General features: G+C 38.0%; 1 protein-coding gene across 7 annotated transcripts in view; it reads left to right on the top strand.

Moving 5' to 3' along the window:
• Nucleotides 1-1,099: 1,099 nt before the first annotated feature.
• The window catches only part of atp11a (ATPase phospholipid transporting 11A), a 53,437-nt gene continuing 34,999 nt past the window's right edge, over nt 1,100-19,537 (top strand). For 6 of the 7 annotated variants that reach the window (XM_040142070.1, XM_040142068.1, XM_040142071.1 and 3 more), the window contains exon 1: nt 1,100-1,500. In XM_040142070.1, the coding sequence (XP_039998004.1) occupies nt 1,456-1,500 (45 nt within the window). In that variant the 5' untranslated portion in view covers nt 1,100-1,455. Of the gene's footprint in view, nt 1,501-14,125; nt 14,185-19,537 lie in introns of those variants that run through there. The other variant, XM_040142069.1, reaches the window with a different exon arrangement.

The following is a 19,537-nucleotide window of genomic DNA, read 5'->3' as shown; positions in this document are numbered from 1 at the left end:
GCACCTCTACTGGTATGAATTAAGCCTTTGTGGGGAAGGTTCCTTAGCAGGGCTGAAAATGGAAAAATGTTTTAGTCAGCTATAATGCAACAGTGCTCAAGTAGAACCTAGAATATATGAAATACTTTAAAATTATTCCAAAAAGTACAATAACAGGAATACCATATATCCATTTTAAATGTTTGTAGTTTAAAAACAAAAAGACCTGAATGGCTATTATTACATGATGTAGTGTGTATGGTGAAAACAAAAAACTGCATTTTCACCCATTTAAATACCTCTAAATGCTTGTTACTTGCAGTGCTTTTTTTTCTTTCTTTTTTTTTTTTAAAGAAAAAAGTTTGGGTAACGTCCCTTCAGTAAGGGTTTTATTGTGAAGATAATAACCGGACATGGTGGTTGTTATTGTAGTTACATCGACGCCGGTGTTTCAACAGAACCCGCCGAAATGCGTCTCCAGGAAACAGAGGTCGGACAAATGAGTGAAAACATTTCCCTCCGGAAACATAGCACCATGGATCGTGGTTCTGAGGCTTGATCTGATCTCACCAAACCCTTAACTTAACGCACATACGGATTATTTAATGTATTCATAGTTTTAACTTTCTGCTGCGATCGTTTACCAAATCTCTACAAATAATTTAAACTCAACTCATTTGCTGTGCAGAAAATTTGCATATAAGATAGCCTATGTGAGCAATAGCCTTTTTTTTTTGCCTTCCTGTTTTTAAATAGTAGCACATAATGATGTTTACTTTTCAAAACATTTTTTTTTTGTGTGTGCTTCTGACAAATTCCGACATATATTTTTCAAAAATCAAAAATGTTTGTGTGGTTTGTATTTAGCCATAATAAAAATTTTATGCACTGACCACCTATTGCAATCACTCAGTCTCACTGTTGTAAATGTATTCTTTGGTAAACTGTCCCGCCCCGAGCGAACTTTCCTAATTAACTGTAACGTCCAATCAATTACACCGGGGGGGGGCACCAGGTTGCGCATGCGCCCACTTCCAGTCAGTCACCACCTGGCTCCACGTGACGTAGTTGAAAGTAAAGCTCCTTTGGCCGCGGCGCGAGACAAGAAGATTATTGGTACACGCGCAGGGGGAGAGAGGGGGCGCGAGAGAGGTGGAGAGACTAGAAGTGTCAAGGGAGGAGCGGCGCACTTGTCTATACCTGCACGAACTGTCCTAAAACTGTAGTAAAAGCCGCACAGGCAGACAACCACTCCTCCGGTTACTAGTAAAGCCTGTTGTTAAAGTCTCCCACAGGTGAATATTGTGTTTATAATTCTCGGGAGCAGCGTTGTGTTTTAATCCAGGAAGACGAGAAGACAAGAGAAAATCATGGACAGAGGAGGAGATTTAAAAAGAAGCTAGCGCCTACAGTAAAGTAACCTTAAGAGAAAAAGACTCAGAGAGAAGAAGTGTCCGGAGAGGAAATAGGAACGGGATGGGAATGGATTTCAGCACTCTTCGGACCCTCATCAGCAGATATGTAAGTTTTTTTTACAGGGCGTGTGTTCTCCGTGTGTTCGCTTTATTTTTGCTTTTCACCAACCGCTTGTAATCTGAACACCGGAGCTCTTTGCAATTTCCGACAATAAACGGAAAAAGTGTGAGCTTTTGTCACTGTTGGTTTCAAATTCCGCCGAAGCGGCTACTCGGCCGGATTAGGTTTCACTCACGAAAGGGAGTGGATAGAAGCTCATTGGGAAATGATTGGAAAACTGTTGGACGCTCGAAAAATCCATCAGCCATTACTTTTTTTTTTTTTTAAATAGGAAGTTGTAGGTTCCTCTTAAAATATACTTAAAAAATGTCGGTTTGAAGTTGCAGTTTCGGCAGGTATGCATAAGCAGATAAAAGAGACAAAACCCTGTCCAAATATCAGTTTTTTAAATATATATATTCTACTTTTTAGTGAATTACCCATAGTTTATTTGTTCATTTTCAATCTTAACACACACGCTAGTGGTTTATAAAAACATTTTTAAAAAGCAATTTTCTTAATAAAAGTGCTGTTTGAAATATTTATGTTAAATTAAGTAGTGACTTTTAGCTTCTCGGACTTGGTGTTGAGAGAAATTCTGTCTTTGTTGATAACCAAAGATGTGTTCAAATGTAGGATTTTTCAATGAAATTTGGCACACACACTATTTACCAATTATTATTTGGCATCTGAAGATATTATTTCATGTATCATAGCACTTACTGTTCAAACACATCAGCATTCACCTTCAGTCAACAAACAACATTGGTACTTTAATGAGTGAAAGGTTGAGTCACCTAATGTTCTCACCAGTTTTATTTCAGCATTAGAGAAGTCCATGCCAACACATGCAGAAAGACAGAAATTATCATTCATATTAACATACTGACAAGTCACAGTCTTAAAATCAGTGAAATCTTTTTTTTTTTTTTTCTGAAAAATTGAAAGTGTCAAAAAAGGTGAAATCAATGCACCTTCTGAATGTGGCTGGGGGCGTCTTTTATTTTTGCATAGTTTTTACATGTTTTGCATCAGATACGATAATTTGATGGATGTTTTTACGGCATCCAGAAATGGTGAACTGATTCATTTCCAATTGAGCGGCTCCGGTGCCATTCATTCTCATTTATTATGCTGTTTCTTCCAGTTGAACAGGACTACAAATGGAACAGTCAGTCGCATGAATTATGTAATCCAGTTGTTTTCTCCCTGCTAGTCAAATCAATGGTCAGCAGTGGAGCAGCCGGCCTGTTTGGCTGTGGGTTGCATTAGGCTCCACAGTAATGTGTTTGACAATAATCCAGACAGAGCAAGCCCTGCTCACATGAAGGATAGTGAGGTCTATACCCTGGCTCCATGCTCAACTGAGGCTTAGACACCGCCTCCCAACTGTTGCAAATGGCTGATTAAATAAAATCCCCGCTGCACGGAGGGTGAAATGGAGCCTTATAGTAAGAAACATGCAGTGACGATCCAGTGACCGGTAGGATGTGGGATGCTGATGAGGTCTGCTGCTGTAATTGATCTGAATAACTGCTTCAGACAAATGGGTTAGGGTTAAATTGATTGTATTGCCATCGTAAAAACCCGGATGGAAAGAGACTGCTGAATACTTAAGATTAGGGCTAGGAACATTTATTTGTTTGTCAGTACCGGGCTTCTATGACATATCAGTCAATACCGGGAGCTAGTGGTACGATGAAGGATATTCTTTCTGACCACATCTGTAAAATGAAACTAATTATACACTGAGTCATTTTTAAAAAGCCTAATATATCTGTTTCTTGTTCTGTAGAGAATTTACATGATCATGTGAAATGTCAGTTGTTTTTTTTTTTTTTTTTTGTTTTTTTTTGCAATGGGAAAAAGGAAAGGAAATACGCTTCCAACATCTCAGCATGTGGCAGGAGTGTGTTTCATGAGGCCAATTAAAATGGCATCAGTTGTCTGTCAGTTTTGAAAGTATGTCATGCCAATTTTACACGTTCCTTTCTTTGTTTTACTTTTTTTCCTCACAATGTACTTTTTGTTACATCCCTGACTATGTACTAAGAAACTAGACAGAATGTTATAAGGAAGGGATTGTTATTAAAAAGAATTGTTCTTACAACAATTAAATATGTTAATTTTGTTTAGTCTTCAATAATGTTATTTCCATTTAATTATAAATTGGTAATAGATTGGTACAAAGTCCTTACAATGTAGCTTAAAGGTATTACATTGGTACCAAATAATATGGACCAGAACGTCCCTAGTATCCGTGATAATAACATTCTTTTCAAATGCAATATGTTCTTCAGTATTCATTAGAACCTTTCTAATTACTGTTTTTATGCTATTTACTACTGGCTTTTATCCAGGAATTAGTCTGCTTTGTGGGCTGACAGTCATTACACTTCATGCATGTTGAGATTTGTCTTAAAAGTGAACAGACTAACAGATATAAGGGCTGTGATTCAAATGCAGACAGAGCTTGTTGAGAGATAAATATCCAGGTAGTTTCACAATAACTGAACAAGAAACTGAATTGAATCAAGCTGACTCTGTGAAAACACCTTGTAGGACTTCTAAGCTCTGAAAGTTCATTATAGTTCTCTAATAAATCTGTATCCGATGCATACTGTAAATAATAAAAGCTAGTTTTTAGCCATAGCAGTCTATTGCTAAGATCTAATCTTGAATTTGATAGATATAAATGAACATCTTCACCACCAAGAAAATTTCAATTTGAATTTGAAAAAAAATTTATTGCTTTTTTTTTTTTTCTTAAATAAAAGCTCCTTTGCTCTAATTAAGTTTAGCTGAGATCATGTTGAACCCTTTGGATACCAGTTGGACTGTTGCAGACTTATTTGGTCTTTAATGCCAGTCGCTCCAGCTGCTGCCATCTCTCATTAGGTACAAGGCAGAAGATCTTATATAAGCCTATAGCTCTCTTTCAAAGCATAACATGTAGAGTTGTAATCTTTGTGGCTGTCACTCCCATCCAGGCTGAATGGGAACAAAATGTAATCACAGTGACGGGTAGGAGTACTGAGACGTAGTGTACTTGTACTGTATTCACTCTGTTGGCTTTCTTCCCTTCTTTTGTTCTCCTCTCAGGATAGCTTTATGCTCTGAACGTTTTAAAAGTACCAGTTATGGATGTTTTAAAATTTCTACAGTCTTCAGTGCAGAAACATCAGTTTCTTTTTCTTGACCATATAAAACTTTTCGTCTTGTAGCATGTGCACCTCTGTCTGCTGTTTCACATCATAATCCTCGAACAGGGAATTATTGTCCTTCTTTGTATTTTCCTTATTGATAGCTATGTTCATGTTTCTTCAGAGAGAAATTGCTCTTTTCTCCTCTGTATTTTGGTTTTTCGAATTATTCCATTTTATAAAACCATATCAATTGTAAACTAAGTTTACATCTCTTTTCCTGCTTTATTTTAATGTCTTCTCTCCTCTCCCCTCCTCTCCTCTCCTTTCTCAACATCTTACTTTATTGTTTTTCTGTTAAAAGAATGCAACCAGATCATTGTAGGTGGATGATTTGGTCTTTTTGTTCTAATGACTTACTGATGGACTAAAAGAACATCCGAACAGAACTTTTCTAACCTTTGCAGGCTTAGTTTTACATACTATTTGACTGTCACAGTTATGGAGTAGCTGCAGTACTTACCTATTTACCGTAGAAAGAAAAAAACAACTCACAACACTGACATGTATACTGGCTGTGTGTCAGCAAAATGTCATAGGTAACATTAGCTCCCGTTTTTTCCTGTCATGTATTTACATTAAATTCACATCACTGAGCTAAGCGTCCATTTTTATGAAGAAAAAAAAAACCCAGCGATCTTTGAAAAACACAGGTTATTTAAGAACACTTACCGTTCTTTTGAGGTTATTACGAGAATTGTCAAAGACTCTTCCAACCATCTGAAAAAATAATCTGTCTACTGCTTGATTATTTTTAATCTGTTTTCAAAAGTACGACTCTTGTTTCCTGACCAGGTAGTTGGAACTGACATATCTCCTTGCTCGTTTTGTACAACACACAAAAAGTAAAAATGCATTATATCCATATGAAATATTAAATAGTAGAAGTAAGGTTAATATAGAGAATTATAACTAATTAATCAATTCTATTTAGTGTCATACAAATTGAGGAAAGACATGTTTCATTTCAGACTGCCATCTTTTTGTCTTAAATATAATGTTAATACATGAAAGGCACAAACTGGGACTTGTGTAAAACAAGACCAGATGACTAGACTTGTACATTATGTCCAGTGAAAAAGTAATATGTTTGCATCAGGGCTGCAATTATTATGTAATTAATTAATGGTAGTGAAAAGTAAATTTCCGTCTCAGAATGACATTTATATTCAGATTTTCCATTGATTCTCCCAGTGGCGGATTCACCATCGATTAAGTGAGTAAGAAGAATGGCCTTGATAGTTGTATCAAGAAATCAATGGCAGCACCGGCAGTAGTGCACAGTAAATGTGGTATTAACTACACACATTTGAACCTTTGTGCGTTGTTTGGAAAAAGTGACATTTTCATCTTTTATTAAAATTTGTCATATTGAAATGTTTTTCCATCTTAAATAAATGATGTATTACAGAATCGACAGTTGCATTACTAGTTTGCAGATGTAAATGAAAGAAAACTAAAGATATGCCTGTATAGTGGTGTGTTAAAGTAGCCGGGCAACATTTCCCCTGCTGCTGACTAATCTGGATTCCTGGACAGGAAGTCCCTCTCCTCTATCTCTGTTTGGCTTCCTGCCTTCACATAGTGGATTAAAGGGTTACTGGTGTTCACTATACCTTCACCCACCTAATCCACTTTACAGCAATAATTTCAAATCTAAGCCAATCACTGATCTCTTACTGCTTATATTCTACCTGCTGTGTGTTGTAATTGGTGCATAGGTTTGGTACATAGGCAAGAATAAATGTTTAGAGTGAGTGAATAGTGGCTGGTGATCATATTGTTGTCTCTGTAGTGTTGCTGTTACTTCATGCAGGCTAATAGTTGGGGCGGTGGAATACAGTAGTAGGCAGGTGACGCAGAGGGCAGCGGATCACATGAACACCTTGGCGCTGTCTTGTTGTCAATAATTCATAAGCAGACTGGCTGACAATGTGGGCTGATGTTTATGTAGCTTGTTATGGTGTCTTCCAAAGCAGGGCTGCTCACTGTGGGGTCCAGGGACACTCAGGGGTGCTTGGTAGGATTCCAGGGGGACCCCAGCCAAACAAGGAATAGATCAATCTTACTTATTTACTTACGTGGAACCCCAGAAAACAGGAGTGTTTTAATCGCAGGTTTCAGTTTAACCGCTAACTTGAAATCCAAACCATTTTATTTATTAGAAATTCAAAAACCTCAAATGAAACAAAAGCTCCTCCTCAGTTTCTTTCTTTAATTTTGTCCAGTGGTGGCTTTTCTGACACACAAGAGTGCACAAGCTTTCAAACTGTCAATGGTCAATAAAAGGTCAATTTAAGGAACTAATACTTAAATATTCCTTCTTTCCTGTGGACTTCTTAGAGTTTTTTTTCAAGCACCTTGGGGGTCCCAAGACTGTTTAGACCCTATAGAGAGGGTGTTGGGAAATGACAGACTGAATCCATTATGACAGACAGATTAAACTGTCTACTACTGTGTCAGAAGAACTCTGTTATTGTTATGGCCTTTTTTAAAGGCCCTATGAATTCTTTTTCATGCTGATTTAAGCACAGCTGGAGCACAAACAGCAAAATTGGAAAAAAAAAAAAAATTCTGCCACTGATGCTTAAATAACTGTAAATTACAAAGGTAACAGTAAATGTTGGTATATATGTGTTTATATATATAGATAGAGATCTATAGAGATATAGATAGAGATAAATATATATAGATAGATAGATAGATATATACACAACAGTATATGCATGACTGTGTGTGTGTGTGTGTGTGTGTGTGTGTGTGTGTGTGTGTGTGTGTGTGTGTGTGTGTGTGTGTGTGTGTGTGTGTGTGAAAAGATGTTGAACGAGGTTACTTTTCAGGATTTCTTAAAGGTAGTCTTTTATTTTGAAGGACAGTCATATTGTTTTGAAGCGATATAGTGGCTTTTAAAGAATGCTCATGTGTATGCCAACAAAGGCAGGTTTCCTCTCAGCCTCATGCTAATCGTTTAACACCTGCCTCTCCGTGTTGTCCACAGTGCACCAAGGATAACCTCTTTACCTAAAGGATTTACAGGCTCCCACTAAGCCACTCAGTTTTGGGCTTGTTTCACTGCTTGGCAGTCTGCTGTCACTTTTCAGTCTCATTTAGCAGTGCAACAAAAAAAAAAAACTAAACTAAATCAACTGGGCTAAATCAGCCAACAAATGAGAAACAAAAATGAAAAATGAGGCAGTGCAATAACAAAACATCATTAACACTGACAATGCAGAAGCACAATCCTGAGCATTAAAACTATTACACGTAACACCAATTCTACCTTTGTGTTAGAAACTGAACACTTCACTGTCTAATTTGTGATGAGCGTCATGATTTAGTGGTTGACCCTGCACCTTGGTGAATCCCCGGGCTCAGTAGAGAAACAGGGTGGTTTGAAGTAAATTAGTAGTTAAATTACTAATTTACTAAATAACTAAACTGTAGATCTCACATAAGAAAATAGGAATATAACTGTATTATTCTGTTGCTTCTATTTTAAACATTATTTTAAAAAAATCTTTTTAACAGTATACATCTAGAAAGAAATCCAAATGATTTAAGTCACAGATTATATTATAAATATTCATCTGCATCTATAAAACTATATTTGGCAAATCTGTATGATGTATGCACTCGATGTAAATTGATTACTGATTACTTGATCAGAAGAAAATTAAGTGGCCAAAAATTGATTTTCAACCAAAAATGTCAATATTTATATATAAATATTTGCAGCTTCCAGCTTCTCAAGTGAAAAGATTTTTTGCTTTTCTGTTTTACATCATTGTAACTTGAAAAGCTTTATGGGCATCTCCTTCATACCAAAAATATTCCTGAAAAATGTTAATGCTACATAAGCCAGAGGTTCCCAATTTTTTGTTTGACTTGTGACCCCTTAAAATGAAGGAATTTCTACATGCGACCCATTGTCACCAGTTGCTTATGTTTATGTGTTATGACCAGGTCACCAAAGCATGATTTTTATCCTGGTTTTACGGGAATAGTTCTTCATGGTCAGTAGCAGTAACATTATTAAGTAATTGACGAGATAAGAGTAATGTCAGAAAAAAAATAAATACAATTTTTTTAGCGTATATTTTATGCTTAAAAAGAAAGTTGATTATACATATACCTGGGTATAAAATTCCTGTGTCAGTGCTTTTAAAAACTGTTTATCTCCTCATTGCATCGCCCAAAACCAGTACCCGCTGCAGAGTGTGAGCTCTACTAAGGGCTGGTATCAGTGCTGTTGCAGTAACATTAACAGTGTATTACACCTCATTGAACAAGGAGACAGATGATGGATAGCCCTTGGTTAATGTGGCATAGAGGCCTCTGTCCGAAGAGAGACCGATACAGAGAAAGAGAGAGAGATGTTGTTTGAACTCGGGCCATGATAATAACATTGCTCCGGGGTGCCAGTGAAAGTGCTGAGGGGGGTCAGGTACACCTTAATGTTCTCCCTGTCTGAGGGAATGATAGCTGGTCAGCTCCGTGCTGGAACACACTATTCCCCATGGTCCTCATGTCAGAGAGAGAGAGAGGAAGACAAGGGAAATGAGAGTATACACCCCCTCGTCCTAAATGCTGACGGTGCACTTTGCAGACATCAACCCCCCCTCTCTCTTCTGTTTAGCCCTAACATCTCTTCCTTTACCCCTCTCTTGGCTTTGTTTGCTTGAGACATTAGCAGGAGATCATTAAAGAACTATTGATTATTTGGATTATTGGCTAATGACACTCACCTCTAACTGTATATTCACTCAGGAAGCAAAGCTAAATTTAGCCTACTTGCAAGGAATTTATCACTTTTGGTTCTTCCAATTAGTCCCATTAAGATAGATGGTGACGGACATGTATCCATAATAAAGCAGGTGCTTCTTTTGTCAGTGAGGTATGATGAGATTGACAGGAGTTTTTCCAGTATCTTCTCTGGAGAATTTGTATTATATAAAGTTTTTGTTTAGATGTCAATGGTAGGCGTTGGAAGGAAAGCCATTTTCTTTCTGAAAACATATCCAAAGAGAAATTTATAGTTCTTGGAGCTATCGCCATTTGCTTCACTTTAACAGGCAAACTTCTAGCAAATATTGAACAGTATTACCTTGAGCAAATGCCGTCATGCCTCAGTGCTGTTTGCCTCCTTTTCTCCTGACTTCGAAAGTATTTCCACTGCTTCTGCTTTGTGTGTTTGTGTGAGAGAGTGTGTGTATTTTCATATTGAATCTGCAGTATGGAAGTGATGAGATTACTTTATACACACGCACACACATCAGCTCTTGTTAAATGCAGAATTTAGAAATATCTAAATTACTCAGTTGTGTTTTGGAAGCACTTTTAGTTCAAATGGATAGTTCAGTTGGATGTCACTGTCTTGCAACAATGCAAAGTTAAACAATGATAGAACCTATTTCAGGTTCTGCTTTCAAAAGGATTTCTATCATGCCGCAGGTCCACATGAATGCGGAAGAGAACGGCATTACGCTTTCGTACTGGCCATTGGCATATTTTGCCAGCTCTGTAGCATTGAATAAGACACTGGTTTTACATAGTCACAGCAATTTTGTACTAGGACAAAAAAGAAAACACGGGGGATTTGCAGTCAAGAGATAGACTCCTCTTTTTGGCATTCATCGTAGCTTTGTCTTATGAGAATAATACTGACATTCGAGTGTGTTTTCTTTCACAAATGGCTAATTTATTACAGAATCGGTAGCTCCTGCAGTTTGTCCAGAGGCTGAGTTAAAAGCTTTTCAATGACATCCAAAGGGAGCATTTGTGAAGCCGCTTTTGCAGCCCAAGGCTCTGCAGCAAACCGTAGTAAAACTACAACAACAGCCTCTTCCATCCAGTAGATGCATTTGTTGCAAAGCAACAAAATACAAACCAGTACAATTATTGCCTGGAAGTGCAGATGATACATGGCAGTGAATTGCAATTGAAGGTTCAGTATCAAGTCGAAACTACTGAGCACTGAAGTTTTTTCCATAGTTGAATAAGTTGTGCACATGAAACAACATTGATTATTCTGTAACACTGTCAATGCACTTTGGCAGTCACCATGAAGTAGACGGCGTTGATACTCTTTAACCGCTCTGACTGTCGGGCTGTTAGTCTGCCTGAGCAGAGCCGCACCAAGTGATATAATACTGGGCATACACATCACTGCACTTTGAAATGCCTCTGAAAGAACTGAGATGGCATGTTGTCACATTAGAGCCAAATTGGGCTTTATAGATGTACTCATTTTTGGTTTTAACACGACTAGATGATGATAAGACTACATTCACTCAATTCGGACCCTGAGATCGAATGATTTGGGTCAAAAAGTTATTCTGAAGTATATGTAATCATATTTATATCCTTCATTATGAGTACTCAACCCAAGAATAGTACTGAGCAGCAGTAGAGTTGTGTTGGAGGTGGTTTCAAAAATGTCTCTTGGTGGCAGAAACAGATAGGGCATAGGAGTATACACAGACTGGAAGAAGTATTACACAGGAGAACAAAATAAATAATGGAACTATGGTCACATAAATATATTCTTCTGAGTGCAGCATTACGCAGGGTGAACCCCAGTGATAGCACCAAATCATTTAAAGGTGCTATGTGTAGCATTTCAACATGAATAAATAATCACTGCATTAATATTTGAGTGTAATTGCCAGAATTGATTTAGAGTACAAAGGTAGACACAAATGGTTCAAACTCAGGAATGAAGTGCTGTTTCACCATTTAAAAAAAACAAACAAACAAAAAAAAAACCCCAAAAAACGGAAGCTTTCAAATGATTTAGAAATAGAAGATAGTGGAAGTAAAGATAAAACATTTAAATGAAAAAGCAAAGGCAAAAAACAGCATTAAGATTTTTGGGAATTGTGATTTTGTCCAGTTCAAAATCCTGGATCACCATTAACATGGGGGTTGCAATGGTGCAGTAGAGTAAATATTGGACTTTGATCATGCAGTTGTTTTTTGTTTTCTGTATCTTTAAGGAAGAAGAACACTTGTTGCTCTAAATTTCATCTGAAGTTTTAAGTGGTCCTAAAGATTCGCATACAGTTAATATGAGTCAGCTCCAGCAACATCTTTAAAATAGTTCAGGCTAGCACTGGTGGGAAGAGTGGAGAAGATGCAACGCTCAGTGGACTGAACCTCTTCCAGGATTTGTGCATCAAACCAGCATGGTGTTCTGCCAACACCAGGGGCGAAGTGCATTTGTGTATATTTTAACTGCTTTCTGTTCAGTGAATAATTTCACTTTGTCTCATAATCAATGATTTTGTCCTACAGCTGCAGCTGTATGAAAGAGCAGTGCATTAAAAGCAGTGTAAACAAAATCCTTCAATCACAGACAATAAAAATCTGTTGTTGAAGTTACCACTTATACAACTGTAATTGTGACTATGCATGCCAGCACTGCCACACTTGTATGTCTTTTAACATTAAGAGCTGGAAAGTGTAAGGATCTTACAGAGATGTCATAATATCCAGGAATCCATTCCCACCATGGTAACTGGCTGCAGTCAGGTGACTGGTCTCATGAGGGCCACATGATGCCATTTGGTTCCCACCCCTCACCCCTCTGATGTGTCCTGTGATTTTTGCTCCCACTGAGATGTGATAATCACACTCGCTTGAACCAGGTTCAGGAACTTGACATAACCCTTGATGAAAAAAGAGTCAAACAAGTTTTGTTTTTTTTGTGTTTTTTTTTTAATGCTGTGTCGTCCCTCTTGACCATAAAGTGTCATTACACTGTGAGAGACGTAGAGATGAATAGTCAGACAAAAACATTCGAAGGAGGGTCGATTAGACACAGAATCAAAAGGAAAAAAAAGCGGCAATTCATACAGTGAGATAATAGAGTCAGTGTTAGAAGTGAGTGCACGGAAACAAGGAAATTGTAATGTCATGGTTGTCAAGGAGATGATGAAGAACAAACTGACCATATAGTAATTTTCTCCTCTTGCACCCTCACATTCGCATCGTGTGTGTGTGTGTGTGTGTGTGCGCGTGTGTGTGTGTCTTCGTGCGTGTGTGTGTCTTCGTGCGTGCGTGCGTGCGTGCGTGCGTGCGTGTCTTCATAGGTGACATGGAAGGGCAGCAGGATTCATGGGGACGAGACAGTGAAACACCATGAATAGGACAGAACAGAACAGAGAGCAGTGAAGCTCAACTGAACGGAACAGAACTCAACTGAACGGAAATAAAATAAAGTGAACTAAAAACAGCCCAAAGCACAGAACAAATTAGTATGCAAAAATACGATAGAAAGGCAACGTGGTGCGTCTAAAGGAGCTCTTAGCAAAACTCTACGTAGTGTCAACTGGTTGTGGTGCACTATGTTGCCTTGTTTACTGTAGTGCATTGTGACAAGGCCTCTACTCATAATTTAAACGAACATAATGGTCCAATGAGTGTCTGTCTGAATTTAACACAACATACCTGGAAGTATCATGTAACATGAAATATTGTCACACAACAGAGCAGAACCCACCAGAGAAAACAGATACTGCAGAATGTTGAATAAAATCATAGAAATCAAAACACAGATCAAATTCAGCAGATCACATTATATCGTGGCACAATGTAATTGTGTAACAGTTATGCAACATAACAGACCAGAGTAGCCGACTGCAGAGATGTAATCAGGACAGAATATGGAAAGATAACCGGTGTTACAGACAGATGAATATGATAAAAATAAGAAAATAATTTCATTTTGTTTTTGAGTTTTGATTTTGATATGGAAATGCAATCGAAACTGCAATAAATAGCAGGTACAGAAGTGATTCAGAATAACTAATTTCAGGGCAGTTTTTTAAAAGTAAAATGTAAGGTTTATAGATGATTGGCCCAGTGCCACAAATAACTGAATCATGAAATGTGGGAGCTGTAGTGAAGCTTCAGAATAAATTTCAACCAAAAGATGATATGCATGTGTTTTAGTTTCATGAACAGTGTAAAGCACTGTAGCTGTCGTAAATATGTGCCCATTAGATTGTGCTTTTCAAGTGCATTTGTTTGTTTTGGTCTTACTGACAGCCTGTTCAGAAACACTATTAACACTAAAAGGGCAACAGCATTTCCAAAGTTCCTTCAAACTGGAAGCTGAATGGAAACTGAGGGAGGCTCTAGAGAGAGACTTAAGTTTAGGATTTGACTGCAGTCCTTTATCAGTTGATCATCATGTGATCGATTTATTTTATTTTTTTAGAGCCCTTGGAGCCTGGACCAGCTAGGCCAATTGGGAGGGCAGACTGGTTACTGGGGAGTCAGTTAGCTTGGCAAACGCACAGAAAAGGAATGGAGATAGAGGGACAGAGAAAGGTCAGAGAGACATGAATAATCGGGCAGTGTGAGGCCTCATTAAAGACCTAATGCCAAATCTTGATAGCATAACCCCAGACTAAAACAAGGCTTCAGTTTCTGTCTGACAGGGTATTAATGGACGAAGACAATAATAATGAAGAGGCTAATTCAGGTAAAGCTTTAATTTACTCAGATATTTCACTGCCTCGTTGCGTATGTATTTGTTTCATCCAATCTCTCTCTGTATTGTTGCTTTTTTTTACTTGGCCTTGCTCCACCGTGGCATAGTTTCACTAGGATAACAGTAACCTAGATATGGTTCAACATAAAGACATCTGACCACACTTCGCCCAAATTCCCAGAACTCAGCTTTTGGCAAGTTTACAAAAATGCTGTAGGTAATTTGCGTTATCAGTTAACTATGTAAAGCTGCACTGTTAATTTTGTATAATTCCTGTTTAACTTGTGGCATTAAAACTACAGTTTGAAATTTTGTACCCAGAAATCCTGAAAGGTGACGTCACTAAACTGCTCACGGCGTGCTCATGTTGAGTAAAGGCCAAGGTCTATACCTCTGCATAGAATCGATGCCGTAAGCTGGTTGATCAATAAGAAGGATTGCAGGTAATGTAGTGGCAGCCATTTTAACAACTGATTAAACATTTCTGTCATTTTTCAGGCAGAAATGCCAAACATGCTCCAGTGTCAGCTTCTTAAATATGAGCATTTGATGCTTTTCTTTATATTATATTATATTATATTATATTATATTATAGTATAGTATAGTATAGTATAGTATAGCATAGTATAGTGAACTGAATACCTTCTGGTGATGGAGTGTTGGTTGAATAAAAAAAAGCTGAGTTGTTGAAATGCAGCGGTAGACAGAGCTTTCATTCATATTTTTTTTTGGTTTCTGTGTGTGTGTCTTTATGCGTATCATGTCTTGGAATGATTACAGGCATCACATATACTGTAATAAACACCATTAAGCAGCTGTGTCCCTACAGGACAAACATTAGGGAAGACCGAAAAGTGCTTACATTAGCGACTAAGAGAAAAACGGAGAGGATGAAAAGTTGTAGAAAAAACCACATTGGCAGATGATAAAAAGTATTAAAAGCATTTTGGTACTTTTCTCTGAGCTCCTGAGAGACAAGTAGACCGTATTACATTACAGCAGGAAGTGAAAGCACTAAAGGAGTGAGGTAAAACATATGCACACTAGACTAACAGCTAAAAGCACTGTCACCCTGAGGAAAATAAAAATGTCTGAACAGTAGACTCATAATGAAACCCTACAGGAGTGCAGGTTGTTCCCAATTATATAAAAGCATTGCAGCTTTTACTTTAAATGTTTTATAGGTGGATGAGCCAGGTTAGATATCAGTAAAAACAAAAATCTTACATATCAGAGAAAAGTGTGCATTGGATTATGCATCGATATATATATTTTTGTACTATATCCCTGCAGCCGGCAGCTGATTCTACGTCATTGTGCACAGTTGACAAGCTCCACAAGTTATTGGAACAAAGTGACAACAAAGCAACAAAATGTGAGCTAGAATACTGTTGTTGTAACAAAGAGAAGAACTGAACAAAAATGTACTGTCTTGACCGAACCACCACATTTAAAGGAATAGTTTTGCATACTGACAGGTCAGCTCATGGCACACACATACTCATTTTGACATTTTAGACCTCTTTTCTGGAATGTGTAGACATGTTCAGATCTTGCTTTATCGACATGTCTTTGATCCTCCTGTTAGCTACGTTGTACCCGGGATAGCAAGATTTTTACAACATTTTTATTTATTGTTTTAATATATGGATTTTGGTAATATCAGGAAACTTTGAGGGTAGCTGAACCTCAACTTCAACTTGTAACAAGTTCTAATGAGTCAGAATAACTGAAAAAAGTTATTGTCCAGGCCGTATCCTGCACAAAAAACATCATATTTTGCTGTATGTTTTATACTGTTGGGGACGGGGTGCTATCCCTGCAAAAGTGAGTGGCGTTACCCACTCATAACAGCCCACTGCTTTTGAATGGCAGCACTGGAGCTATTTAAAGCTAGTTGAGTGTCCACAGATCAATGCAGGCACTTAGTGTGACCCTGGTACTCTCACACACTCACTCAAACACAGACATGTTTAACTGAAAGGTTTGCTGAGGGAAGCACGACAGTGTTACAGGCGCATTTAAATCTTTCTTCCTCACTTCCTAAAGTGATTTTTGATTGCATAGGAAAATGTGAGAAAGTTTTAGGCCTTATTTACAGTAATTGATCTCATTCGCTTAGTGTGTTCATTGTGTTTTTATGCTGGAGAGATAGGATAAGCCACGTTAAAGAAATTATTAAGTGAAAAATAAAGTTTGAATTATTTGAAGAAAGTTTACCGCTACTCTTGCAGGACTCTACCTGGATGGCGATTTTTGGACTTTTTCAGTGAGTTGCCCTGATCCTAGAATCACTGCACATTTTTGAAACAGAGACTGATCATGTTTTCTGTGCGATGTTTGCGAGTAGCAGTTAATTCACGGTGAGCTGAATCATGGGCATTCAGTAATATGCTAACCGCTGAACAGCGAGAGATAGAGAGCAAGGGTGAAAACAGGTTCCTATTGTGCTGCATTCACGAGTGATGGAAATTATTGTATAATTATTCTACAAGCTTCCTACTTAACAGGACTGTCCACCTCAGTCCTTATGTCACAACTTTGATCAGGTGATCAGCAGTAGCTGCAGTCCTGATAGCTTCCAAATTGTAGATTTTAACTGTCAAGCCTTTACGACATGTATTGCTGTGTGACCTGACTGCAGCATTAGGTAAAGTCATGGGGGGCTGGGGTCATGTGACCCATCAGCAGCAGTCCCTCCTAGTCCCTCTCTGTCACATACACAGACACACGGTAGCAGACAAAATGAAGCAAGTGTGAACAGCGTGTAAATTTAGTCCCTTGACATCCAAAGAATGACTTTGCTTATCCACAGGAAATCCACAACAATGGTCTTCTTTCCAGCTCTGAGGAGAAGCACAGCAGTTGGTCTAATAGCCAGTCTACCCCCTGCCTCGCATCTATCCTGCATTATCCTGCATCTCCTTCATTAAGTGCAATAACTGCTTAAATCAGCTTAAAACTAAATCAGTGCCACTAGATTGTAGCCTTTGATCGAGGCGTGTATCAATGCTGCTACTCTCCAACTCTTGGGAAAACACTGAGTATTTGTAATTTGGGGTATTTTGGGTCATCAAAGTGGTGAAATTTTAATCTAGAGCTAGAAGTCATCCATACAGTGTGGAAAAGCAGGCGTGTAGTCCCAGTTCCCTACTGAGATCTGGTCTGTGAAAACCAGGCTAATGAATATCTCTGTATAGCTGATAGAAGCACTGAGGTTACACCATTCCTCTCCTCTCCCCTCGTCCCATTTCTCTCCCAGTTTCTAAAGTTTATCAAAGCGGGGAAATGGTGATTTTCTCTGTGGGACTGGTGTGTTTGCGTGTACAAAGATAAGACTGCCTCTGTGAAACAGCACAATGATGTACTCGTATTAATACGTGCATCTGTTGAGGATAAGATTAAGCGGTGTTCTTCTTTTCAAAAGATGAGTTTCATTGTACCATCAAGCAACAGAGATGCAGTACAGGCTTTAGCAGCCTTGTGTTTTATAATCATACACAAGAAGTGCTTGTCCTTCAAAAAACCAAGTTACACAGTGCTTTTAATGTTAAAACCACAAAACAAACCAACACGCACACCTGTACAGTGGTCTGCAGACCCACATAGGTTGCGGAAGCAGCTCCTTCAACACATTCCACCTCAGTGACGGCTGATCTCCAGAGAGTCAGCAGTCCTGCTGTTTACCCTCACATACTTTTCCATAGGCTTCAAATCTTTACTTTATTCCATTTTAATTATTACCAACTGCATATATATTTTGCTCCTTTTTTGATCATTTTCAGAGAACGTAAAACCCCTGTTCACACCAGATCATTGTCCTGTTAATTCTGCACGAATATGACATTTTTGTAAATTTTCAAGTAATGAATCAGATGCATTTTATTTACTATATTTTATAGACAGATCAGACAGTTGGCTAGAGATGAACACCAAGATTTGGTGTTCATCTCTAGCCAACTAGCAAAAATGAATCTAAGACCTTTTATGCTACCCTCCTCCTGCAACTCCATGTCTTACTGTATCTGTCTTCTTCCTCAATGATTATGCTATGTTAGATCAGAAGATGTCGTATTGTAATTTCATGCAGTTCTGGCTGAAGTATACAGTGGGCTGATTTCACTTAAATTCATTACTTTGTGAATCTTGTATTGGGCTTCGGAAATTTGAAAACAAATTATCTACTACATTTAATTGACCAAAGACTATGACCAGGCCAGGAGTCTTATATGACACTTTTTTCATTACATAAAATCTCTTGACAGGATTATCCCCTATGAATTTGTACTAGCGCAAAGTGAAAAAAACTGACTCACTTTAAATCCATATATCACCGAGTTGATCATCGCTGTCTACAGCACCTCTAGTCATGTCACTTTGATTTACTAATCCAAATAATCACACAAGTAATGAACCTCTGTTATGTACTAAAAATATATTGCGGGAACTGGGAATCTTTAAAACTGTCGCCCCCATGCCATCATCATTTTCTGCTGGCGTGAACCAGGCGTGTTGGCGTGTAATGTGTCAGTGTTTGGCATTCCACAGTTAGGTTTTGATCAACAGCCTGTCACTTTGAGCGATGCCTTTGGTGATTAAGTAAAGATGAGGAGATTCAATGGAAGCTCAGGAGGTTCAAATAACTACTTAGGACAGAGTTGCTGATTGAGACGGTTTACTTGGGCTATGCAGATCCCACTGCATGACCTGATTGTACGTAGGTCTAAGCAGCATATGCAGGCTAATTAAAAACCTCAGTAGTAATGAGAGGAGCCATAGTTGCAGTATCTTTGTTTCTAATAGTGGTAACAAGAGGAGGCGTCGTAGCGGTTGTAATAGAAACAGAAGAATGGTTTTACTAATTGCAGCAGCATGTGCAGTAGTCATAGCATTCAAAGTAGCAGTATAGCTAGTAGTAGCAGTAGCTTAATATTAAGAGTAGCAGTCATATCAACTGTGAAATAAAATTGTAACAGCTGTAGCTGCAATTGCTAAATAAGTAGCTGTAATGGTAGAAGTACTTGTTCAAATAACAGTAGAAAGATGGCTATTTTGCAATTAATTATACTTGTGTTTTCATCAATTAGAGACTTATTAATCATTCTAAAATCTTCAAATGATCATCAGACATGTTTCTTCTATATATCATCCTTACTGTTTTTTTCCTATTTTTATTTTAGTTTTCCTTTTTTTTTTTTTTTTTTCAACTATCTCTTTCAGATATAAAGGCATGTAAGGACATGCAGGTGTAAAGTTATGAAAAAATTAGTAGTTGTTACACACACACACACACACACACACACACACACACATACACACACACACACACACACACACACACACA

This window comes from Xiphias gladius, chromosome 13 (genome assembly GCF_016859285.1).
Source record: "Xiphias gladius isolate SHS-SW01 ecotype Sanya breed wild chromosome 13, ASM1685928v1, whole genome shotgun sequence".
Taxonomy (NCBI): Eukaryota; Metazoa; Chordata; class Actinopteri; order Istiophoriformes; family Xiphiidae; genus Xiphias; species Xiphias gladius.
This window is presented reverse-complemented; position numbering and strand designations above follow the sequence as displayed.